General features: G+C 43.9%; 1 protein-coding gene and 1 pseudogene across 3 annotated transcripts; both read right to left on the bottom strand.

Moving 5' to 3' along the window:
• Window positions 1–890: 890 nt before the first annotated feature.
• LOC140499439 (glutaredoxin-1 pseudogene) lies at window positions 891–2,155 on the bottom strand (annotated as a pseudogene).
• A 768-nt stretch (window positions 2,156–2,923) lies between these two features.
• Window positions 2,924–25,796, bottom strand: SAXO5 (stabilizer of axonemal microtubules 5). 3 transcript variants are annotated; one of them, XM_072600847.1, is made up of 10 exons: window positions 25,304–25,796; window positions 23,125–23,211; window positions 14,513–15,133; window positions 13,315–13,418; window positions 13,117–13,217; window positions 8,843–8,958; window positions 8,534–8,649; window positions 4,042–4,234; window positions 3,655–3,737; window positions 2,924–3,281 (listed from the first exon to the last, which is right to left on the bottom strand). In XM_072600847.1, the coding sequence occupies exons 3-10, from the start codon at window positions 15,060–15,062 to the stop codon at window positions 3,099–3,101; spliced, it is 1,446 nt and encodes a 481-aa protein (XP_072456948.1). In that variant the 5' UTR covers window positions 15,063–15,133; window positions 23,125–23,211; window positions 25,304–25,796; the 3' UTR covers window positions 2,924–3,098. The 3 variants fall into 3 exon arrangements, with proteins under 3 accessions (XP_072456948.1, XP_072456946.1, XP_072456947.1); XM_072600845.1 differs by lacking the exon at window positions 25,304–25,796 and adding an exon at window positions 23,817–24,037; XM_072600846.1 differs by lacking the exons at window positions 23,125–23,211; window positions 25,304–25,796 and adding an exon at window positions 17,906–18,026.
• Window position 25,797: the final 1 nt, after the last annotated feature.

Raw genomic sequence — 25,797 nt, 5'->3', positions numbered from 1 at the left:
AGATGAGGAACTGAAGGCCAGAGATGGTAAATAATTTGTCCAAGGTCACGGGCCAAGTCATGTTGGAGAAATGGAACTCAGTTCTTTCAGAGTTACTGCTCATCACTAATGTTAGTTATTAACATTAATTTTTTTCCCCTTGATCTCTTATGGCTCCATACTGTGGGACACCTCCATCTCAGAACAGTCAAAATTGCAAATCATTGATGTCAAAGGGATATCAGAGCCCCTCCCATCCACTTCCATCATCTTACATGGGAAGAAAATGAAGCCTCAGTAGGTTAAGGTTATCCAGGTAGGAAATGTGCAAGGCAGAATTTGAACATAGGGCTTCTGACTCCAAGAGTCACTGCTGTTTGTATTCTATCATTCTGCCTCCAGGAACCCAGTGTCAATGTTGCCTGTGAGTTGATTGCACCAGTAGATGGAATAGGTGAGAGGTGGTGTGAAAGGCAACCCTAAAAAAGTGGGATGGTCTTATAATGAATGAGGTAATAAGACTGTCATGCTCCATTATTGTACCAGCATCCACAGATTGCTAAGAGATACAGAAGAAGGCCCCCAGCACATCGAGTAAATGTTCTAGGAAGGATTTATAGAAGGACATTGATAAGAATTGCCAGAGAATTGCTAGACGGGTTGCAAGCTGCACCAATGGGGAGAATGTGAACACCAATGAGATCACACATTTATTGAAGTGCATTCTAAGGGTCCTCCTAGCTCTGGCATCCTGGGTTCTAAGGACCCTCCCAGCACTGACCTTCTTTGTTCTAAGGACCCTCCCAGCTCTGGCATCCCCCCCCCTTTTTTTTTTTTGCAATTAATATCTCTTATTTCATGATTATTAAAGATAAAACCAACCCAAAGCTATTATTTTAGTTGATGCCCATTGAAATTATACATGATTTAAATTGTATATAATTCTAAGTCATACATTTCATTCACCCTTTTATATTTTATATTATGGCTGTGATTTTTAAGAAGCTGATAGGAATTTGACTCAGCAATGGATCACCTCTAGAACAAGAAGTTCTAGGAAATGAAACCACTTCCTGAGAATTGTGACTATTATCAGTGCTTGTTAATGCTAGAACAAAAGTAAAACTTTGAGTTGAATGATTCTCAGTTTTTAAAAAGACCTATAGTCTGAAATAAGGCTGTCAGAATGTTAGGACAGTTACCAGATTGATCTGCTCCCCACACTCAGTTCATCTGTGAAGTGAGTGAGATAGAGCAGATGATCTCTCAGGTCCTTTCTTCCAACCCTAAATCTGTGATCCTAGGTAAAGATAGCCTGGGAACCCTAGCAAATGGAAAGAAAATGTGAAGGACAGGAGAAAGCGCTTTCAAGAAGATACTTCAGCCAGTCATTTAAATCTCTGAGGCCTCTTCCAGCTCCCAAACTCTAAATCTCTGATTTTAAACTTGTTCAATTCCAAGTCAAAGCCTGGTAAAAAAAAAAACAAAACCTTTAGAATCTAGAAGATTAAACCAGAGTAAAATCAAGAATATCTTGGAATCACAAGATAAAGACTGAAGAAAATAGAAAACTGGAGTAAGGTGCACTGAAGTTCTCCCGCAGGATTGGGGTGAGCTGAAGGACCTCTTAATATTGAGCTGGCTAAGAACTTATAAGACACTAGATCAATTTGGGAATATGAAAGACAATAGGAGGAGTAACATCTCCAGAAGGGGAAAAAAAAACCTTTTCTGATTTAACATTTTAGAAATTAAAATAAAGTGTTCTTGTAGGATAGGAGGCGTTGAAAGAGAGGCAAAATTGGTGTGTTCCAGCACAACATTATATAAGATTCCATTTTCCAAGTGCCTGGAAGTTACTGTAACACTCCAATTTGTTGAAGTTTTGGAGCAACTGGCCATCCTGTTCCAGGGCCATGAGATCTGAGCATTCACCAATACAATCTTTACCAATAAAAGCCCGAGGGATGGTTCTTGCCCCTGTTAGCTGTTGCAAATAATCTTGGATTGCATTTGTATCCCTATGGGCTGTTATGTCGAAAAATTCCAAGGACTCCTGTTTAATAGGCAGTTGCTTGAGAAGCAGTATAGTTTTTCTGCAGTAAAGGCAAGTGGGCTTGATGAAGACCACTACCTTAGCAGCTTTGAGCTTGTTGTTCACAAACTACTGAGCCATCTTTACCAGCCATCTTTGCCATCTTTCCTAAAGAGTAAACTGACATCCCCTGTTCTAAGGAATCTCCTAGCTTCAAGATGTCATGTTCTTAATGCTGCCTTGAATTTGCTGTCCTGTCATCTTCCCCCATCAGCCCGTGAGCTCCCCAGGAATGTCATTTCCCTCCTCTGTCTCCTCTGTCAGAGCTCAGAGGTTTCCAGCTCAATCTCCTTTCAGATCAGGGAGGATCTCTTCCACAGGAGCATCTCTTCCTGACAGGAGTTGGTTCAGCCCCTTCTTGGATACCTCCAATGACAGACAACTCTTAGTAATTCCTTCCTTATTTGGTGTCTCTCTGTGTCTTCCCCCAGTGTTCCTATTTCATCCCCCTGGAGTAGCCAGACCAGTCTCATCCCCCTTTCAATTATTCAAAGGCAATTCCCATGTCTTTCCTCCCTAAGTCTTTCTTCTCATCCCAGTTTCCTTCAACATAGCCCCCATATAACATGGCCCACCCCTTACCTTCTTGAACCCTTTTTCTGGATACACTCCAGCTTATCAATGTCCTTCCTAAGAGATGGCCACACCCACATCCTGCCATGGGGCCTCCAACTGACTGAGATTGCTGGCGATGCTTTAGCAATTACTGGGTGTAAGGAGGTGGGTGTAAGGAAGCAGACGGTCCTACTTAAAGCAGCATTCCCAGGAACTGAACCCAGAAGTTTACAAGAGTGTGTTCCCAAGCTTGCCCCTTCCTCTGTCACGAACTATGTACTCAGGTCACAACTCTTAAAATTAGAGAAAACCTTGTTTTCCTTTTGCTCTAACTTGGGACCATCTTCTGTGGATGGACAGGGCAGAGTCTGTGATGGGGAAGGGGCAGGTGTCCATAATGGGCTAAAGGTAGGTAGAATCTGTGATGAACAAGGAGAGAGGATGCCCACAGCAGCAGGGCTAGCCCTCCTCAACAGGGAATCACAACCTCTTTGCCTGACCAGCGCTTCGGCAAGCCCAGGGGCACGCTACTCTCTTGAAAGTTGCTCTCCCGCAGGACCAATGGGCCAACATATTTGAACGGGTACTTGTCCTTATATTCGGTGGAAAATTCATGGTCAGGTTGAGGGGGTAGGATGTGGGTATATTGAACCTAAGGAGACACAAAAAGATCCCCCTATGATACCAGAGATTCCCCATCATCCTTTCACTCAGTCCCCATAATCAGACACAACCTTGGCAGTCCCCAGCCTCATCGATGACATTGTGAACTCTGACAAGGGCAGTGCTGGAAATTGGGGCTGAAGAGATCCTAGGGAACAAATTGTGAATGGAGAAGGGAAAAAGAGCATGACAGAGGTGATTTGAGGGTCTTCACCAGCCCACCTCTATCATATTTGGTTTTAGATTTGAGTAAATTGCTAAAAGAGATCTCCCTAACAGAGACTAAGGAATAGGAGTGTTAGGGGACAACAGGGAGAATAATCCTCTGTCCTTCCCTCTCCCCAAAGCCCTGGGTCTGTTACCCTCTCCTTTATCTCCTCAGCCACTGGATTCTTCTTGACCGAATGGGGTCCCAACTCCCTCGAGGTCGTCAGGAAATCCATCTCTGTGGGCAAGAACTAAGGGTGAAGAAGGGGCTTGAAATCCTGAAGATAGGGGACTGAGCTAGAGGCCAGAGGTGAGAGGATCCCTAGGCCTGAAGGAGCTGACATGAGGCTAGTCAGCCTATATCTCCAAGCCTCAAGGTTAGAGCTGTCCATAAAAACCCAGCCTCCCAAGAACCCAACAGGAGGCTCTAGCCTGAGCAGAAACATTGGTCAGGTTGTTTGTCACAGCTAGCAAAGAGTCAGGGCAAAGCAGGGCACTCAATGACCCTGGTTGACAAACTCCCATAGGTTCTATAACCTCACCATTGGTACCCATCTTGATATTACTTTCAAAGAGGAAACGACTCTTTACTATCCCTGATGAAGACGGTTTGGGGTATGAGAAATACTTCTGGTGTGTGGTGACCATGACTTTTGACTTCGGATTTCTCTCCCCCAAGATCACATGACTTTTCAGCATATCAGTTTGTTTCCTGGTACCTTCTTCAGGCTTTATCTAGGAGGGAATAGAATGAAAAATGAGCCTCAGGTGTTGAGGATACTATAAGAAGACTGGCCTATCTGGAAGGTAGGACATATTTGGGGTGGCTGCAAGAAAGAAAAAGTCAGTCGGCTGAAAAAAGGCCTTGAATGGGTGAGAGACAGCAGAAGTTCAGTTTCTACAGTAAGTTATTGTTAATTGATGAAGTCACTGAGAATAAGTTAGATAATAAGAAGGCCAGCAGACTGCAGGTGGATGCAAGCAAACAAAAGACAGACAGTGGCCTTCAGAAAATTACAAAGTTTTGATAAAGGAACCAAATCTACAGCTAGCTGGAACTAGCCAAGAAAAATGACCTAGAGTTACCTGGAGAAGGCTTTTCTTCACTGTGCTTGCTTAATGAACCTCATGCATATAAGCAGACACACCCCGCACAAAATTATCCCTCCATATTCTGATCATGGGTCTTATGTTAAAGCATGTTTGGGATGGACAATCACACTAAGAGCGGCTACATAATGGGCATGTAGAGAAGAGGGTGACCTAATGGAGAATGGACCAATCCGTCTCCTGGTGGGAGGATCTGTCTTGAACTAACAGTATATAGCTCATCTCTCTTCTATATTCAGGGCTCCCTCCTCCTGAAAACAGGGTGGGGGCCTGCTTTGGCCAAAGTGGTCAATTCCTCTGAACTCTGCTGTAAAAAAATTTTCCTTGATACCTCTTTAATGTCAAGCGTGCTTCTAATAAATGTCAGGGTAACCATTTTAGGAAGTAAATATTATTACCATTTTCTCTGTCACTTTAAGTCTAGACCATTAACAAAATAACAAGCCCTGATTTGTGGCATTTACAGATTTCCAAAGTCTAAATGCTCAGGTTGAAAACTTAACAACTAGTTACGTTAGAGATGGCTCCAGCACACCCTGCCTTGGGCTTCAGTTCCTTCATCTGTGAAAGGAAGAAATGGTTACAGAGGTGGAGAACCTGCGGTTTCGAGGCCACATGTGGTCCTCCAGGCCCTCAAGTGCAGCCCTCTGACTGAATGCAAACTTCATAGAACAAATCCCCTTGAGAAAAGGATTTGTTCTGTAAAACTTGGACTTGGTCAAAAAGCTGCACCCAAGGACCCAAGGACCCAGAGGACCACATGTGACCTCGATGCTGTAGGTTCCCCACCTCTGGAGATGGTTTCTGAGGTCCCTTTCAACTTTAGATTTTTATTTCTATGACCACAACTTAAAATATGAGAATGAGGGACCTATTGACCAGAGATGAAGGGAACCTATAGAGACCTACTAAAAATATTTGCCTAAAGTTTGGTTAATGTGAGCATAAAGTTCTCAAACTGAAAAAAGGAAGAGGCTTGTTTCCAAGTTTTCAGTCAATAAACATTTATTAAGTATCAGGCATGGTACTGGGAGTGGGAGAAACAAATATAAAAAAAGAAAGGCAATTTTACCTTTAAGTGGCTTTAAATCTAACAGGAGAAGATAGCGAACGAAAGGTCGCTGAAAAGCCAGGTGGGAAATGAAGAGATCGGAGAAGACATGCCCCACCTATTCCTTTGCAGAAGTGAGGGAGGAGGGGAGGAGGAAGGGAGGTCTATTCCTGCCTGCAGAAGATTGCTTTAATGTCTGATTTGCTGAATTTGTTTTTCCTTGTTACTCTTTTTTATTTTTTTAATCCTTTGTTATAAAGGATGCCTCTCTGTCTGGGGGTGGGGAAGGAGAAGGATACAAGGGGAAATACAAGGGTAACATAGAAACAGAAGATAGTAATAATATGTATGTATATTATACATATATACATTATATATGCATATATATTATATATGTATACATATATACATATATATTAAAAAGAGGCTGAGATTAAAAACTGCCCATGTGTTTTACAAAACCAAATATCTAAAAGTGTAACAGGAGAAAGAAAGAAAGAAAGAAAGAAAGAAAGAAAGAAAGAAAGAAAGAAAGAAAGGAAGGAAGGAAGGAAGGAAGGAAGGAAGGAAGGAAGGAAGAAAGAAAGAAAGAAAGAAAGAAAGAAAGAAAGAAAGAAAGAAAGAAAGAAAAAAGAAAGGAAGAAAGAGAAAAAAGAAAGAAAGGAAGGAAGGAAGGAATAAAGAAAGAAAAAAGAAAGAAAGAAAAAGAAGGAGGGAAGGAAGGAAAGAAAGAAGGAAGGGGAGGAAAAGGGAGGGAAGGAAACAAAGAGGGAAAGGGGAAGGAAGGAAGGAGGAAAGCAAGGAAGGAAAGAAGAAAAAGATAGCAATACCAAGGATCAGAATTTCACAGAACCAAAGTTAACATCTAAGAAGGTGCCCAGTAGTAAAATTACCCACAGCCTGAAAATCATGTGATACAATGGAAAGAATGCTGACCTCAAGAAATTCATCTAACTTCCTGTGGCCTTCAGTCATCATGGAAAGGGGTTCAATTAGAAGACCTCTGAGACCCCCAATTTAAAATCCTGCCTTAAGATTTACTTACTAGCTTTGTGACCTGGGGTAATTCACTTACTCTCTGTTTGCCTCAGTTTCCTCACTATAAAATGGGGATTATAATAGCACCCACCTCTCAGGGCTGTTTTGAGGATCCAAGGAGGTAACCTTTGTAAAGTACTAGAGAAATGCTCTCTATTATTGTGCTGCCAGGGTTCTCCACGTCCTCCCATCCCTGAAGTCATTGAGCACTAAGAGCTCTGAGAACCAGAGCCCAGCTGGATACCCCTAAGGATGGCCCCTTACTGCTCTTTCTGAGGCACAGAAAAGGGTCCTGGCCAGGACCTTTCCCCAGATACCTAGGTCAGAAGTTACATTGAGGGTAGCTAGAGAGATGAGGCAGGAGGTGAGCAGGTTTGCACTCTCTCCTGATTCTCCTCCTACCTCACTGACTGCTCTTTCTTTGTCTCCTTTGCTGGATCCTCCTGTAACCATAGCTGTCCCTCAGGATTCTGAGCTAGGCCCTCTTCTCATCTCCTCATATAATACTTCACTTGGTGATCTCCTCAGCTCCTATGGATGTAAATACCATCTCTAACCTAATGATTTTTAAATCTATCTGCCTCAACCTCTCTGCTGACCTCCAATCTCACCTCTCTGACTGCCTTTCAGACATCTCAACCTGGATATCCAGTAGACATCTTAAACACTGACACATATAAACCAGAACTCATTATCTTTCTCTCTAAATCCTTACCCCCTCCTAACTTCACTAATACCATCAAGGGTAACACCATCCTCCCATCCCAAGGCTCATAACCTAGGAGTTATGGACTCCTCACTATCTCTCACTGCCCACATCCAAACTATTGCCAAGGCCTGTTAATTTTACCTATGCAACATGTTCTCTTCTCTGACACTGCCTAAACCTTGGTGCAGTTCCTTATCACCTCATGCCTGGACTATTACAAATAGCCAGCTGGTGGGTCTGCCTGCCTCAAATCTTTTCCCCACTCCATTCAGGCACTAAAATGATCTTCCTAAAACTCAGGTCTAATCATGTTACCCCCTCCTCAATAAATTCCCTATCACCTCCAGGATCAAATACAAAACCCTCTGCCCTTCATGACTTTGCCCCGCCTCCAAACTTGCTTGTCTTCTAACATCTTACTCCCTGACCTGTACTTTTTGACCCAGTGGCACTGACCTCCTGGCTGAACAAAATACTCTCTGAGCTCTGGGCATTTTCTCTGACTCTCCCCCATGTGATGGGTGGCCCCACATATATTTCCCCTAAATGCCTGAAATGCTCTGACTACTGGCCTCCCTGGTTTCCTTTAAGTCCCAACTAGAATTAAGCCTTCTATAGGAAGCCTTCCCCAACCCCTCTTAATTCTAGTGACTTCCCCCAATTAATTATTTCCTATTTATCTTGTATATTTGTTTGCATGTGGTCTCCCCCATTAGACTGGAAGTTCCTTATGGGTAAGGACTGTCTTTTGCTTCTTTTTTGTATCTTCAGCACTTAACACAGTGCCTGACATGTAATAAGTACTTAATAAATGTTTACTGATTGGTTGCTTGTGCAAGAGACAGAACCCTGAACTGGGAATGGGTAGACCAATGTTCTTTCATCTCTGCCACTCACTCAGTGTGTGACTTTGGGCAAGTCTCTTCTCCTCTCTGGGTCTCAGTTTCGTTATCTGTAACAAGAGAGGAAAGTGATTCCTGTCCTATGTCTCTCTCGTCCCACCTCCATGTAACCAGTTGTACACTGATAAGATGGTTAGGAAAGTGCTTCAAAAAGTAAAGATTATCACCCAAAAAACTTCCACCATCAAGAGAATAGAATCCCTGCTGGGAAAGCAGGGACTGACCCAAGTAAAGGAGTGGTGATTTGTGGTGAAGTTGTTTCTTTCCCGGGATCTTTCAGGGTCTTGGTCTCCCTTCAGTAGTAATGAATCTGGTATTGTTTGCTGCTTGAAGACCGGTTCTGTTTAGGGGAAACATATGTGGGGCCACCCATCACACCTGATTTGTCATCTTCCCACTAGCCTCCCCTATCCAACATGCCTCCCATCCTTGCCTGTCACTTTCCCTGTCTCAGTTCTATCTCTGCCCTTGTCCCTAATCCTGACTCTGCCCTGCCTTGCGCCAGCTGGAACCCAGACCCTGCCCCTGCCTACCAGATGTATCCACAGAAGCCATGTCCTTGTAACCTGGGAGATAAGCATGGAAGTGGCCATCCCCAGGCTGGATGTGTACCTGGAAAACATTGGCTGCAGCTTCTTCCTTGTTATACCTGCCATGGAAAGACAGAGGGAGAGAGAAGGGCAAAGCCCCAAGGAGCAGGTAGAAGATGCACCTGAGTCTACTCTGGAGTTCTAGGTCCCACCAGGTACCTACTGGCCCAGTTCATTCCCCAAGTTAGATCCATGCCCTCAACTCTCTTCAGCCATCCTAATGTGTAGTGGATAGAACTGAAATCAGAACGAGGGGGGGGTGGGGTGTCAAATCACACCTCAGATACTTACTGGCCATGTGACTCCAGGCAAGTCCTTATCTGTAAACTAATGACTCACTCTCTAAGTTCCCAGTTAGTTCTAAATACACAGTCCTATGATCCCACCTATCCTAAATACCATCACCAATCCTTCCCCAAATTGTCCCATCACTCCTCATCTTTTTGCAGCCCTAGCCTGGATCATTCCCACCAATCACCTCCTTCATCCACACCTATTCAAGTGCTGCTAAATGGAGCTGGAGGAAGTCACACAACCATGGTGACCAGATGACACATGACCAATTCATGTTCTCCAACCTCAACTGGGTCCTCACTGCAACAAGGCAGTCTTCTTATTCTTCTCTATCTGATTCCCTGTCTTACTCCCCACAAAAGCTATTCTGAAACTTCTCTTCACTCCTCAAATCTTCCACATTACCCCTTCCACTGTTTTTTACCTGAGGACTTGGCTGAGACCATTCACTCCTCTCCATCTCAAAACTCCTTAACATTATCTCCTACTCTGTCCCCCTCTCCACCAGTCTCTGACAAAGAAGTGGCCCCTTTCCTTGACAAAGACAACCTTTCTTCATTGAAGTTGTTCCCATCCCTTCCATTTTCTCCGTCAAATTGTAACTTCAGTCATATCCTCTCTCTCTCTCTCTCTCAAATTTCTCCAACTAAAAAAAAAAAATCTTCACTGGACCCTACCTTCCACTCATACTATTATCTTATATCTGTCTTCCATTTCTTAGTCAAACTCCTTGAAAAAGTTATCTACACTTACAGACTCCATTTCCTTTCCTCGGACTCCTTTTTTTATGAGTCTTTTTTATTAATATAATTTAATTTTTTTTCCATTTTTCTTTTAGAATATATTTAGATACTTTGCAAGCATTTATTATCTCTTCCTCTCACTGTACCTCACCCCAACTGCACAATAAAAAAAACCCTTCATAACAAATACGCATAGTCTTGCAAAATAAACTCTCACCTTGACCATGTTTAAACAATGTATATCTCATTCTGCATTTTAAATCCTCATTTCTCGGGCACAAGGTGAGTAGCACATTGCTCGTTCCCAATCCCTTCTCTTTGCAATCTGGCTTCTAACTTCATCACTGCACTGAAATTGTTCTCTCCACTGTTACCAATGGTCTCTTCATTTTCAACTCGGATGGTCTTTTCTCATTACTCATTCTTCTGTACCTCGTTACTGCCTTCTGTTCTGTTTGACCACTTCTTTCCCCTAGAGACTCTTTCCTTTCCTCTACTGATTTTTTTGATGGTGATCTCTCCTGATTTTCCTCTTATGTGACTTCTTACTCTCCTTTCTTAGCTCTTCCATATCATGTCCCTACCTGTGGATGTCCCCCATGACTCTTCCTTAAACCTTCTTCTCTGCTTTCTCTACACTCTTTTTCCAGGTAAACTGACTAGCTCCCATGTGTTTGACCATCAGCTTTATGCAAATGGCTCCCAGATCTATATAGCTGAGTTTTCATCCTCCAAATGCTTATTGCACATCCCAAACTCAATACATCCAGAACTGAACTCCTTATCTTTCCCTACAAACACAACACTTTCTCAGGATTCTCGGTTTCTGCTGAAGGTACCATCGTGTTTCCAGACTCCCAAGTTAGTAATTTTGACATTATCCTATGTTTCTTCTTCTTCCTCACCCAACATATTCAAGCAATTGCTGAACCTTGTTATTTTTACCCATATGACATATCTCCTCTCTTACCCCTCGTCCCTACTCCCACAGCTAGCACCCTGGTTCAGGCCCTTATCACCTCTCATCTAGATTTTCACAACATCCTCCTATCTGGTTTCTCACCTTGCTGGAGCATATATACACTAAAACCAAAATGATTACCCCAAAAATGTCTCTCCATTACTCAATCAATTCTGGTGGCTTCCCTTCACAGCCTCTGTTCAAATCAACACTCCTCTATCTGGCTTTTAAAGCCTTTCACAAACCCATCCCAATCTATCTTCCCAGCCTCACTGAACATTACACCCTCTCTCACCATGTTCCTCACATAAAACACTAAATCTAGCTCTCTATGGCTTACATGACTAGCCTTCCTGTCTGGAATATGCCCCTTCCTCACCTCTAGTCCTCAGAGTTCCTCTTTTCCTTTATGTATTTATTATTTACAAGGACACTCTCAAGGTCTCTCTCAAGAACTTTGGATTCAACTGTGCAACATGGGAGACCCTAGCACAGTACCACTCAGCATAGCATGCCCACATCAGAAACGGTGCTGTGCTGTATGAGCAAAGCAGAATTGAGACAGCACAAAGTAAATGTAGGATGCGCAGATTTGGAGTAACCACCCCAAATATTCACACAGACTATCTGTGCCCAATGTGTGGTGGAGCATTCTGAGCTCGTATTGGTCTGATCAGCCACAGTTGAACACACTGAAATCTCACTTTATCATGGTGATGTCATTTTGGTCCTCTTCGAGAATGAAGGACAACAACCAATGTAACTACTAAATAGTAACTGTTTCTCTTTTACCCAGGAACCCTGAAGGTCTTCCCCTCTTAGTTTGATTTATTTATTTTTATTAAAGGGGCCATCCCTTGAGTAACTACTTAAAGAAGCCTATTCATTGAATGGGTGTATCCATTGTATCCCATTGTATCCTAGGCCATCTCCAGTCATCCTGATGAATATCTGGTCACTGGACCCAGGTGGCTCAGGAGAGGAAAGTGAGGTTGGTGACCTTGCACATTCTCCCTCACTCAAATCCAAGTCAACTGCAAGTCATGTCATCATCTTGATGTCATGGTCCTCTTCCAGAATGAAGGACAAACAGAACAACTGAGGCACTATTTCTTCATGAAACCTTTGCTGATCCCAATTGTCAGAGCCCTCCTTCCCAAGTCACCCTATGTGTACTTTGTGGTGAGTCTATTTTTATTTTTCCTACGTATACTTATGTATCTACTGCTTGTCTCCCTCCATTAAATGTAAGCACCTAATGAGCAGGGAATTGTTTCATTCATTATGTTTACAATTTAGCTCCTAGTACAAAGCCTGTCACATAATGGACACATCATACATTTGTTGTTTAACTAAGTGATAAACATTCCCCAGAGGGCCTGGGAGGAACAATTTTGTGTAGCGGGAGAGATGAAGAGCTAGAGGAGGAGAATAAGTAGGAGAAAAAGAAAGTGAAGGAAAAAGGAAAGAAGAGATAGGAATAGAATAATGAGGAAAAAGAGGAGGAGGAAAGGAAAGGGTGGAAGAGGAGAGAAGAAAAGGAGCTACATGGAAGGATGAAAGAAAAGGAGAGAAAAAGAAAGAAAGGAGGACAAATGAGCTGAGAGAAAGGGAGGGAAGAGAAAGGGAAGAGAAGGAAGGAAAGAGCAAGAGAGGAGAGGGGAGGGGGGAAGAGGAAGGAGAGAGGAAAAGGGAAAGGGAGGGAGAAGAAGAAGGGAAGGGGAGAGGAAAGGAAGAGAAGAGGGAGATGAGACAACAAAGTACTAAAGAACAGGAAAAAGTAGGAGAGGAGGGCAGAAAAAAGGAGGAAAAGAGAGAAAAAGAAGAAGAAAGATTCAGAGAGGGAAAAGACAAAGAATGACGTCTGAAAGAAAGGGGGAAAAGTCTAACAAACAAGAGTGAATTTGAGGTCCCTGCCAAATATTTTTATGTTTGAGGAGGAGATGGTCTCATCTCTGGAGTTCTAGGGTCCCTTCTAGTTCTAACAGCATAAAGTTTATAACGGTGGAATTTCAGGCACTAGCTTGAGGTGGGAAGGTCCAGTATCTTCCTAAGAGGAGGTGCCTTGGAGAGCTCCCCAAGAGGTGTGGTAGTGGTATCAGCAAGGGATGCTGAGGCCCCTTCCCAGCTTGAGCCAAATCATGGGCTTTCTCAGGACCCATGCAGGCAGATTTTATCCCTCAATTTGGGGCCCCCTCCCAGCAGGATCTTAGTCATACCTGTGCTGGGGCAGGCCCTGAGGAGTATAGGCATTCTTCTGCTCTGAACGGATTCCTTCTAGGCCAATTCTGGAGTCTCCTAACTGCAGGTGGGAATGCAACTGCAGACAGACAGGCACATAGTCAATGGGAGAGATGAAGCAAGAGAGGGCTTACTGCCCACACCTCATCACTGTACTTAGTGAGGCAAAGGTTTACCTTTTTACAGAGCTGGATAGGAAGAATATATTTTCCTTGGAATTCCTCTCGATAGGAGGTATCTGGATAAGACTCCATTCCCCATTTCAGGGGAGAAGGTCCTCCTAGCAAAAATACAGATGAAAGAGGTTGGGAAGGAACGGGGACAGAGATCAGAACAGGAAGAGATTTTTGAGAAGAGAAGCCCAGAGACAGACGGAGGCACAGTCAGAGAATCAGGAAAAAAGTGAAGGCCAGATGAGACATGGAGAGACAGAATCAGAAAGAGAGAGACATCAGAGCAAGTATAATTAGAGGGCAGGGTAGAGAGAACAGAGAAACAGAGAAAGAGAAAAGAAACAGAAAAAGGACAGAACAGAAATCATGACAGACATAAAGACGGAGACAGACACAGAGCAGAAGAGATAGAAAAAAACAGACAAGGAGACAGAGACAGAAGAAGACACAGAAAGGAGAGAGGTAATTAGAGAAAAACAAGACACACAAAGAAGGAGGGGTACAAAAAAGGGAGGAGAGAAAAAGAAAGACCAAGAGTCAGAAATAGAAACAAGGAATGACCAGGACAAAGAAAAAAGAAAAAGACCAAGAGGAGATAGTGTGAAAGACACACAGAGATGTCTATTTTCCATGATCTCAGTAAAAATGAGAGTAAAGGAGGATGGGGATTATTAGCTTCATTTTTACAGAAGGGATATTGCAGGGGGTGAGAAGGATGAGGACTCATCCAAATTCACTGAGCAAGACAGTAACTCAGTTGGGACAAAAACCAAGTTCTCTTGGCTCCCAGACCCAGGGTCTTTTCATTGCAGGAGGTGCATGAAGGGTATGAGGTCAGGGCAGGTAGGGGCAGAATAAAGGTGAATCTTCCCATGATGAAAGCCCAGATTAGGTTCTGGTGAAGGCTGTGCCCCCTATCCAGCAGTGCCCCTGCTGACTGATATCTGAGAAAGGGGTTTAGGGAGGTCAAGTGTGGTTAGATCTCCAGGGACAGGGAAGTACTTCAGCTTTACCATCCATTCATTGCCTTTTTCTGATCTCCTTGGGATCTGGGAGTAGGAAGGAGAAAAGCTGAGACTATGGGTCCTTTGAGACTAAGGCCAGGGCAAAGTGGGAACCAGAGCCCAGGTAAAGATAGACCATGGACAGGGCCAGAGCCCAGGGCTTGGAGCTGGGGCAGAATAAGGGTGCTCTCCCTCACCAAAGTGCAGGGATGGAGCTTGGAGTTGGGGGAACCTGTGCTGGGGCACGTAGACCTGGCGATTGTGAGACAGGGGGGTCCCCAACTTGTCTCTGTCTCCACTGGGGAAGCTGTCTTTATTGAACTGTCTTCGGGCTTCCTTGGTGAAAGGATTGAAGGCCTCAGGTCCCAGGTACGTGTACTTCTCTTGGAAAATGGTTTTGAAGACATTGATTCTGGGGTCTCCATGCATCTTCAGGTTGCTGGTTTGCATCAGCAAGTTGACGCTTGATTGGAAGTTATTTGTGTCATGGACAGGAAAGGCTGTGTGCATCTCACTGTTTATCTCTCGGATCTTCTCCAAGTCCTGATGAAAGAGCCCCTTGCTCGGGCTTGGCTGGAAGGGGGCAGCTTTATGGATGCCCCAGTGGGCAGGGAACCAACTTCCAAAAGTAGTCTTCATACACCCTTCCAGGAGGCGGGGCTCAGGCCCAATTTTGAAGTGGGAAGACTTGAGGAATTCAACTCTGGGGAGGGGAGCAGGGAGGAGCTTTGGGGGGCGGCCAGCCATCCTGGTCTCACAGAATGAGCCAGGTGATTATTTGGGCCCAAGTCGAATTTCAGGGTCTCTATACCACTGGCCTGCCAATGGAAGGAGAGAACAATTGGTTAGCAATATTGGGTTCCATGTGTTAATTTAATCATTCATTTAATACATATTTATTAAAAGGTTACCTCTTAATACAGGAGGAGGAACATTTATATAGCTCTTACTATGTGCCAGGCACTGTGCCTTCCAGGGATTATCTCACCCCTTTCAGCTTTCTTTTATGTGTTATTTTCCTCATTGGAAGGTAAGTCCTTTAAGGTCAGATACTGTCTTTCTTTCTACTCAGAACCATGTGTTCAACTCACTAGGCCAGTGCCTGGCACACAGTTAAAGCATAATAAATGTTTTTTGAGAGATTGACTGAAGGTTACTGGTGCAAACAGTTCTGGAAGAGATACAAAGTCTAGACAAGACCTGGTCCCTTTCCTCAAAAAGCCTGCAGTCCAGAAGAGGAGATGATACTAACTGGTAACTAGAATACACAATATTACTTAAGTACAATACAGAAGCATAAAATCCTATGGCTGAAGAAGGTCCTGAGTGACCCAGATCCCAGGCCAGCCTAGTCCAGCTTCCCTGCTGTCCTACCTTCTGGGAAAAGGGAATAAAGGTTTGGCCCAAGCAGTATTCATACTAGTCTGAAGGGACTTAGGACTCTAAAATCCTTATCCCCCACCCAGACTCTAGAAGAGCTAGGAAAGTTTTTCTTTGGAGTTTTTTTTTAATTTGGGGGTTAAAAGACTTTAATTTGTTTGAATAATTGCTGAATTTACTTCAACTGTGGTGAAATACATCCTCCTCCCAGGGGGTCAGTGGGGCAGCTAGATGGCACAGTGGATAGAATGCCAGGCTTGTAGTCAAGAAAACTCCATCCAGCCTCAGACACTTCCTAGCTGTGTGACCTGGGGCAAATCACTAAACCCTGTTTGCCCCAGTTTCTGCTTCTGTAAAATGATCTGGAAAAGGAAATGACAAAACCACTCTAGTATCTTTGTCAAAAATAAACACCCAAACTCCAAATGGGATCCGAACAACAACCCAGAGGTCAGTAAGCAGCTACCAGGTGAGGAAGTTTATCATAACTTGAGACCTTGACTTCAAGCTCACCGTGATAGAATCATGATAGGAGTCTGGATGGAGCCTCAAAGGCCAACTAGTGCTACCCTGACCAGGAATCCCCTCTACGATATTCCTGACAAGTGGGCATCCTCAGGCACCAATTTCTGTAGGAAGCCTCTCTCAAAACCCCATTCCATTCCCAAACTCTTAATGTCCATCTTCCCAGGCTACTTTGTATATATTTACATCTGTTAGCTTTATGCCTATGCTGTATGGATTGATGTATGGTGTCTCCCCCATTAGACAGTAAGATCTTTGGAAATAAGGATTGTTTCATCCTTTCTACCGCCCTTCTCCACAGCACAGCACAGCACATTATAGACCTTCAATAAATACTTGATGATTGATGATTGACTGATTGACAATTTCCTGTGACTTGCCACTTAACTTCCTCCAGAGCAAACCCATTCCATGTTGCAATGGCTATAGAGAAAGTGTCCATACATGAAGCCTAAACTTGTCCTGAATTTAAGTATACTCATCAGTGTGCCACTACATAGAAACTCCCTCCCGCCCTTTAATCAACTGAATTAGTCTTAATCATTTTAGGTATTGTTTACTAGACGCATCCTGGCCTCTAGCAGTATGAAGTTTTCTTCCACTAGGAAGACCTGGGTTCAGATCTTGTCTCTGCCCACATATTCACTGTGTGACCCAGCACAAGTTATTGAACCTCTCAAGGCCCTAGGAAGTCTTCCTGACACTATAAATTTCAGAAAAGGGGCCAGCTGACCTGCGTTAGCAGAGAGAAATTACTTCTCTGGGAATTCCCTGTATGGGAACACAATAACAGGTAGAAGGACAGTATTATTTTTTACATTATGAATTACAAAATCAATCTGTGGACAAATTATTTGCCTTGGGTACTATAGTTTCTAATTACAGCTTCACTGGTTCCTCTTCTTTGAGGCGTTCAGTACTGTTAGCGTCCTTCCCAAGATTTCACTCTAGAATGGTTCTATCTCTATCTCCTCCATAGGGAAAGCAGGTACATAAGAGGCCTCTGTATCTCAACTTAGTGTGGCCTCTGGCTCTCTTAAATACAGCTTACCAAGGCTGCATTAAGAAACGGAGAGAACCAAAGAGTTGGGAGGTGACACATTCAGGTCTGGGAGGCACATTTATTGACCACCTAGTGTGGATGGTGGGGGCAGGGCAGTGACCTAGGTGGTTGTGGATTCCTCTTCCCCCAAGGTCTTCACTCAAAGAGTGGCCCGATCCTAATCTGGCACATGGCTGAGGAAATTCTTGTTTGGGTGTGGGGAGGACTATCTTGCGTTTTAGCTCAGAGATTCTGTGACCTTGCTGGGCTCAGGAATTTTGTGGCTTAGGATTTCAGGCAGCCAGAGTTGTGTTCCTGACTTAAATCTCCTAGACCAGTGCTGTCAAACTCAAATAGAAACAGATCCCTGAGGGCCACATACTAGCTTAGAAAACCACAAGCTAACATTATCTATGTTGTGCTATATTTTTATTGATTTTTGTTGCTGTTGTTAAACATTTCCCAATTACATTTTAACTCTAGCAGCCCACAGGGTCTATTTAACAAGCCTATTCTAGACTATTCTAGTCTGATTTTATAAAGAAGAAGACCTAGGGAATGATAGTGCTCATGGTTATAGGCTGAAACCCTGTCCTAGAAACTTCCCTAGAAACCTCCTCCCTTTTCAAGGCCAAGCACTCACTTCTCCTTCCACCACGGTTTCAGAGCCTGGAGGATAGAGGCTCCAGTATCCCACCGACACATTTGTGACCCAAGAGTTCCCTCCCACCTGCTACCCACTTCCGTCTCTCCCCTCTTGCTCTGCCAGACAGAGCCCCACCATATCACAATGGATCCTTGGCAACCTTCAGATGCAACATGAAAGGGCCCTGGGTCAGGTCTCTATCCCAGTCTTCCTTCAGGTTCAGAATGCCCCTTTTCAGTTCTGGGTTTCCATCTTCCTCTGGAAAATGTGAGAAATAATATCTTCTCCTGCCTCCAACCCTTATCTCCCACTTTTGTGAAATGTGCCTTGTAAAACTGTTAAGCACCTTTGAAATCAGAACTTTTAATATGATTCCTGAGTGCACAGTCTGGAAAGAGCCCTGGATTGAGGGTCAAAAGAAATGCCCATTACCAGGTAATGTTTTTTTTTTCACCCGAGGCAAGACCATAACATATTCTGGCTCATAGAGCTACCACCCTAGTTCTGTCTCTCTCACAGATTCTAACAATAAAATTGGTCTTCCTGTCTCATCTCTCCTCACTCCAGTTCAACCCCCAGTCTGTTTCCAGAATTTCTCTAAAGCACAGGTCTGCCCAACATGTCACCTTTCTAACTCAATAAACTCCAGTGGTTCACTATTACTCCCAGGATCAAATACAAAATTTTTGTTTGGCATTGAAATCTCTTCCCCCACCAAAATTTTTTTTTAATTTCCTCACAACCAGACCTCCTTCTATTCCTTCTACCCTTCTTTCAATTTGCTTCTCTCCAAAACTCTACAATCCAGTTAAGTGACTTACCCAGGATCACACTGCTAGTAAGTAGCTGAGGTTTGATATGAACTCAGATGCCTGACTCCAGGCTCAGAGCTCTGTCCTCTGGGATGGCCAGATACTTCATCTGAGCATGGAGGAAGCTGGTTTATAGGGTTTCTAAATTCCCTTCCAATTAAATTCAAAATAATTTTATCAGGTACCTACTATGCGTCACTTGATTATATCTCTGGTTCTGGAGTCGGAAAGACCTGTATTCAAATATGGTCTTGGACACTTACTGTATGACTCTGGGCAAGTTACTTAGTCTCTGCCTCAGTTTCCTCCTCTGTAAAACAGGGATTCTAGTAGCACTACAACCCAGGAATGTTGTGGGAACCAAATGACATGATATTTTAAAAGAACTTTGCAAATTTTAAAGGGCTAATGAGGCCCTGATGTGAGATGTCCCTGACAATGCTGTTTGCTATTGTGCACTCATGTCTGACAGTCCCTGACCCCATTTGGGGTTTTTTTTATTAGAGATACTGGAGTGGTTTGCCATTTCCTTCTCCAGCTCATTTTACAGATGAGGAAACTGAGACAAACAGGGTGAAGTGACTTGCCCAGGGTCACACAGCTAGGAAGTGTCTGAGGCCAGATTTGAACTCAGGAAGAGGAGTCTTCCTGATGCCAGGCTCCACTGTGCCACCTGGTTGCTCCTCTTGACAACATTATCTTTTTGTTGATATAAAGGGTTTGTGACTGATGATTGAAGCTTTGGATCTATTAGGTAAGTTCCCCAAAGAGTTTGATTAGGTCAGTGTCATGGATATTTGTCTGAGGGGCACTTCTCAAGGGGCTGGGCATGTGCTCCGGAACCTTCAGGAGAGGACACAGAGAATTCCACTGATTGATTTCCAGTAACTGGTACTGTCTCTGAGATGACTGGCAAGTGAGAGTCAGGGACAGGGATGGACTCTTGTCCCAAAAGCTTCCAGCTCAGCTTAAAACAAGCTGAGCGATCACCTGGGGTCTTTCTTGTATTCTCTCTCCCTTGAGTTTCCAAAGCTCCATGGAGCAAGGTAAGGGAAGCAGTTAATGGCAGTGGGACAGGAGGAGCACATGGCAGGCTGTCTGAGATTGCCCAGAAAACCTGAAAAAACTTCAAGGACCTTGACTTTCTGGTCACCTTATACCTTTCAGTTTCCTTTTCTGCGTACTGAAGAAGAGACTTCTTGTTCAGTCGTGTCAGGCCCTTTGTGACCCTATTTGGGGTTCTCTTGGCAAGGACACTGGAGGGGTTGGCCATTTTCTCCAGATCATCTTATAGATAAGGTAACTAAGACAAACAGGGTTAAGTGACTTGCCCAGGGTCACACAGCTAGTATCTGAGACTGGATTTGAACTTGGGTCTTCCTGATTCCCGGGCCTGGAGCTCTGTCCACTGTGCCACCTAGGTTCCCTGAAGAAGTGACTAGAGTTGTTGAAAATGGATTTATCTTACCCAAGATATAGTGGTTGTTGGGAACATTGATAGAATTCCTGCAGAAGCACATGGGAATCACAAATATGTGTTTGTACAGAGTCTGAGACAAGAGATCCCAAGAGTGGACGCCTCCTGACTCAGAGATTGCCTCCATGAGAAGTTCACAAGACTCAAGTTCAAAGAGTTCCCCAAGTTCAAATGTTCAGGCACTGCCCTCCTACAGAAAGAGGAGTGTGTCTGGCTGCAGCAATCTTGGTCTTTGGAGAGAAAGAAGAGAATAATCCACACAGCTCTTGTATGACATCTGAAAGAATGCTGGATTGGGAGTCAGAGGTCCTGAATTCAAATCCTGACTCTTCCACTGTGTGATCTTGGGCAAGTCACCTTAACTTCTCTGGGCCTCAGTTTCCCTCAGTTGTAAAAGGAAGGTCTTGGATCAGCTGACCATGAAAGTTTCTTCCCCCTCTAAGTCTATGCTCCAATGAATTATTCAGCCAGTACAAGTGAATCTAATATGAAAAAGAGTGGTTGTTAACAGCACCCCAAGGGTGTTTTCCTCTGAAGGGGGGTGGGGAGTGCATAATGAACTCTTTGAGTGCTTTATAAAGTTCTTATGTTTGTTCATGGACTCCTGTGCCTCCTTGGGGTCTTATTCATTTCCTGGAGGGTGAACTAACTCATCTGTAAAATGAGCTGGAGAAGGAAATGGCAAACCGCTCCGTGTCTCTGCCAAGAAAACCCCAAATGGGGTCACGGAGAGTCGGACGCAACTCAAACGGCTGAACAAAAACGGGTGAATTAAAAGCTGTCCCAAGCCAGAATCCCCAGACTATCAACTGAAGTGCCCACCAGGGACTTGGGGGCTTTGTTATTCATGTTTGGGGAAACCTAGAATTATAGCTAAGCTTTATTTTAAAGATTTCCCTTGAAGTGAAAGTCTAGAACTTAGAAACCAGGACACCTAAGCTTGATTTTGGAGATTTGGAGATTTGCCCCACTGGGGAGCAAGGAGCCAAAGATGGGCCTCCTCTCTATGAGCTCACACAGGGCCCCAGGCAGGCTTTACCTTAGCAAGGTTAGCATGGAAGAGGTTTTTCTTCCAGCGTGATAGTGACCCTCCTTGGTTTCACACCTTGTCTCATTCTGTATACCACTGACCCTTTAACACCCCACTGAGGATGACTGATTGAACCACAGCTGAGTCAGCCAGAGAGCCAGAATATTCCAGCAGCCCCTACTGGGAAGGAAAACATCAGAAAAACCTGGGGCCCCTGGAAAGGGGAAACCAGGAGGCTCCAGAGATGGCCATAGCTACTCTTTCTAGTGGAAGCAGCAGCTAGAGGGAGGAAGAACCAAAGAAGATTCCACAGGATGGTGGAAACAATATCTAGAAGATCAAGAATCAGAGCACTAGGGTTTGAATCCTGTCTCTGTCCCAGCCAACCTATATGAATGTGCACAAATCACTAAACCTTTTGGGGTGCCTTGCTTTCTTCAGCTGAAAAATATTCAGCTTGGACTAGATGCCCAGTAATATCCAGCTCTAAGTCTATGATCCAAAACTGGAGCAGAACAAATATCCTGATTTTAAAAACAAATGAAAAAAGGAAGAGAAGAAAATTTACAAACTAGCTAGCTGCGTAATAATCTGTTTGGAATTTTGCCAAGAATTCCAGTAAAGCATCGTTGCCTATTGTTTGCAAACTCTGTTCCCTTCCTTTTTTTTTTTTTTGTTTTTTGTTTTTTTTGAAAATTGGAGCAAGTAAGCATAGGATCTGGAGGAAGCCTAGATTCAGCAGCAGTTTGTCTGAAATAGGCCTTGGAGTTGATTGCAAATTCCAGATGAGTCTATGGTCAGTCAGTCAGCCAGAAAAGCTAATTCCATTTGGGGATGCATTAAGGCGAGCATAGCTTCAAGAAAGAAGGAGGTGATAAACCCTTCATAATCTGGATCCTCCTCCCCACCTTTCCAGGTTTCTTACACTCCTCCCCCACTTACCCTTCGACCCAGTGACATTGGCCTCACACAAGACACTCCATCGCTCAACTCCAGGAATTTTTCCCGGCTTGTCCCCCAGGCCCTAAATGTTCTCCCTCCTCGTCTCTGCTTCCTGGCTTCCTTTAAATTCCAGCTAAAATCCCATCTCCTACAGGAAGCCTTTTCCTTTTCCTTTTAATCCTACTGCCTTCCCTCTGTTAATTATTTCTAACAGATCCTGTCTATATCTTGTTTGTGCTTATTTGTTTTTTCTCCTCCCATAAGAGGACTATGAGCTTCTTGAGGGTAAGGACTGTCTTTTTATCCTTGACTCTAAGGCAGTGTCTGACACACAACAGATGCTTAATAAATGTTAATTGACTAACATATAGGCCTTCTGCATTCTGTCCTGCTTAGATCACATCTGAATTCAGTTCTGAGAAACATGTTCACATACTGATAAGCTTGCAAACGTCAGAGACAGGAGTAGGCAGAATGCCAAAGGGCCTTGCCTGAACCCATGAGTGCACTGAAAGAACTGAGACTGTCCAGCCTGCAAAAGGGAAAGACTCAGGGGAGGCATGATCAGGCTCTTGAAATGTCTGGAGGGCCATCATATGGAAGGATGATTAGATATGTTTTGCTTGGTTCCGGAGGACAGAGGAGCAAAATGATAGAAGCTTCAAAGGGACAAAATTAGAATCTTTGTCAGGAAATACTCCAGAGCACTCAGAACCTTGCTGAAGTGTAGAAGGTTGTCTCTTAAATGTCATCTCATGCTGGCAGCTCACACCTTGCCAAACCCCAAACTTGGGTCACTCCCATCATCTCCCTGCCCCACATCAACTCACAAAGTGCTGCTGAACAGAAATGGATGAAGTCACATGAATGTCAGCTACAAATTGATGTTCTCTAGTCTCAACTAGGCCCTCGCTGCAGCATGGCAATCCTTTTATACTTCCTCTATCCCACTTACCACAATCCCTTTTCCAAACTTTCTCTTCTTTCCTTATATGTTCCATGGCTTCTGGGATATGCTAGTAAATGTTTAACAGCTGGCTCTCTGAGGAAAAAAAAATACTGCACTTTTAATTTGAATTTGCATTATTAACATTTAATCCACTACTTTTTAAAGTCTAGATAATTCACAAATCAAAACCAGATTTATGGTTCTCACACTGAAAATTTAACACTTTTCCAAGTCAGTAGGAGTTGTCTTCAGTATTCCCCTCTCTTTTAAGGACTTCTATAACCTCTGTAATGCTTTTCCCTCTTCCTTATTTCAGAACTATTTTCTCCTTTACCCCAGTCTCTGATGAAGAGATGACCCTTCTCCTCACTAAGGCTGGATCTTGATCCCCCTTTCCTTCCCCTATTTTCTAGGAGATTGCCCTACTATTGCTATCCACTTCTAATTTTCTTTTTCTTCCCCCCTTTTAATTTTTAATCTCTTTCTCTACTGGTTCTTTCTTTACAACTCACAAACATGCCCACATCTCTCCCATTCTTAAAAAACAAACAAAATCATCTCACAGATTCTATCGTCCTTGCTAGCTAATATTTTATGTCTCTCCTCCCTTTCCCAGATAAACACCCCGTTTATCTACATAATCTACATCTACCTGGTTTATCCACAGTTATCTATATTCAGGGCACCCAGCTTCTTACCTCTCACTCTCTGCTACCATCATTCACCTGAAACACTCTCCAAACTCAGTCCTCATCCTTCTTGATCTCACTGCTGCATATGGCTTTGCTGGCCTCACTGTCCTCCTCCTCTGGATTTTTGTAACCCTGCTCCTGCTTCTCTTCCTCCCGGATTGCCCATGGCTGACCAGTCATCTTTGCTGGACCATCATCTAAGTCATGCTCATTAACTCAGGAAGTATCTCTGAGGCTCTGTTTCTGGGAACTCCTCTCTTGGTGACCTCATGAGCTTCCCTGGGTTTAATTGTCATCTCTATGTTGACTAATAATAATAATACAAGGTAGCATTTACATATCACTTTAAGGTTTACAAAGCACTTTATGCCTGCTGTCTCATTTGATCTTCACAACAATCTCTTGAGGGAGGTTTTATTATTATTCCCATTTTCCCAATGAGGGAATGGAGGCAAACAAGGTTAAGTGACTTGCCCAGGATCACACAGTTAGTATCTTAAGATTGGATTTGAACCCAGGACTTCCTGATTTCAGGCCCAATTTTCTATCCACGCAGCAGCCAGCTGTATTACTCATATGTGTGTTCGTCCTTTGTTGCTGAAGAAGACCATGCCATCAGAGAAATGATGACATGACTTGCACTTGACTTTGTTTTGAGTGAGGGAGGGCTGTGCAGGTCACCAGCCTCACTTCTCCTCCAGAGCCATCTGAATCCAGTGATCAGATATTCATCAGGATGACTGAAGATGACCCAGGATGAGGCCATTGGGGTTAAGTGACTTGCCCAAGGTCACACAGCTAGTGAATGTCAAGTGTCTGAGGTGACATTTGAGCTCAGGTCCTCCTGACTCCTGCACTGGTGCTCTAACCACTGCACCACCTAGCTGCCCTGTATTACCCATATGACTTTGACCAAACCACTTCCCTTTTTTTGGGCCTCAGAAAGTTTCTGCAGCTGTCAAACAAAAGGATTTGGACAAGATATGACTTCTAAGGTCCCTTCCAGCTTTCTAATCTCTGATCCTTTGATCTGGAAAATTCTGATTAATGCCTGTTGTTCCAGTGGGGCTGAGAACCTACAGTGAGATAAAGTGCTTTGTAACCTTTAAGTGGCTTCGTCAATTTCTTTGTAAATTTCAGCTGTCTTGACACTCCAGGGCCTGGCCAGTACATAGAAGCTCCTGGGCCTGCACCAACGAACCCCAGCAATTGCTCCCTTTGCAGAGCAGGAAATTCTTTGAGGAGGCCCAACTGCTAAGAAGCCACAGGCCCCTCCCCCTGGGTTTCCAGCTTTATTTCATGTTACTTCTCTAATTACCCTCTCGGTTTCAGCCAAGCAAGGTTACCATCTGTTCGTCTGCCCGTCTCCACATTCTAGCAAAGGCTGGCATTTGCACCCGTGTCTGCAGTGTCTTCTCTGCCTCTTAATTAATATCCCTAGCTTTTTCCTGGCGATGACACCCCCTACCCAAGGCATTTCCTAACGTTCTCACCTGTCAGTGCTGGCTCCCTCTTGAAATTGATTTGTACTGACTTAATCTGGGTGCTCCTTATGCCCTCCCAGGTAGAGGCTGTTTTGTGACTCAGACTTCTAACACAATGCCTTGGAAAAATAAATATTTAGTAAATATCTGTTAGCACACATGATATTCCTTAGTGAATATCTGTAGAAACGAACCAAACTGAATGGAGAGGGTGGCCCTGCCACGTGAAGGAAGGATCCTAAGGACGGCCAGCCTTTGCACAGCTCCTTATCTCGTTTCTAAACCCTGGGAGGTACGGGCTGGTATTCTCCCCATTTTGTGGATGAGGTTCTGGAGCAAGGCACTTTCTGGGCCTCTCTGCCCTCATCTGTAAAATGAGGAAGCTGGAAGCTGGCCTAGACGAACTCTAAAGTCCTTTCTCCCTTCCCCTCCCCTCCGCGCCTTTAAATCCAGGACGATGGAAATCTTAACATAAGAGGTTTAGATGGAGCGGCCCAGGTTAG

The sequence above is a fragment of the Notamacropus eugenii genome, chromosome 4 (genome assembly GCF_028372415.1).
Source record: "Notamacropus eugenii isolate mMacEug1 chromosome 4, mMacEug1.pri_v2, whole genome shotgun sequence".
In the NCBI taxonomy this organism is placed as follows: domain Eukaryota; kingdom Metazoa; phylum Chordata; class Mammalia; order Diprotodontia; family Macropodidae; genus Notamacropus; species Notamacropus eugenii.
The sequence above is the reverse complement of the archived record's forward strand: the minus strand, read 5'-3'. Positions and strand labels throughout refer to the sequence as shown.

Bases quoted from the DNA above. Each gene is read 5' to 3' on its own strand.
- SAXO5 (XM_072600847.1), bottom strand. From the start codon at position 15,062: ATGGCTGGCCGCCCCCCAAAGCTCCTCCCTGCTCCCCTCCCCAGAGTT. The intron at 8,650-8,842 runs GTAGGCAGGGGC...TCCCCTAAACAG, and splicing joins GGCTTCTGTGGATACATCTG to AACCGGTCTTCAAGCAGCAA. The intron at 3,282-3,654 runs GTAACAGACCCA...GTGTCTCCTTAG, and splicing joins CTGAGGAGATAAAGGAGAGG to GTTCAATATACCCACATCCT.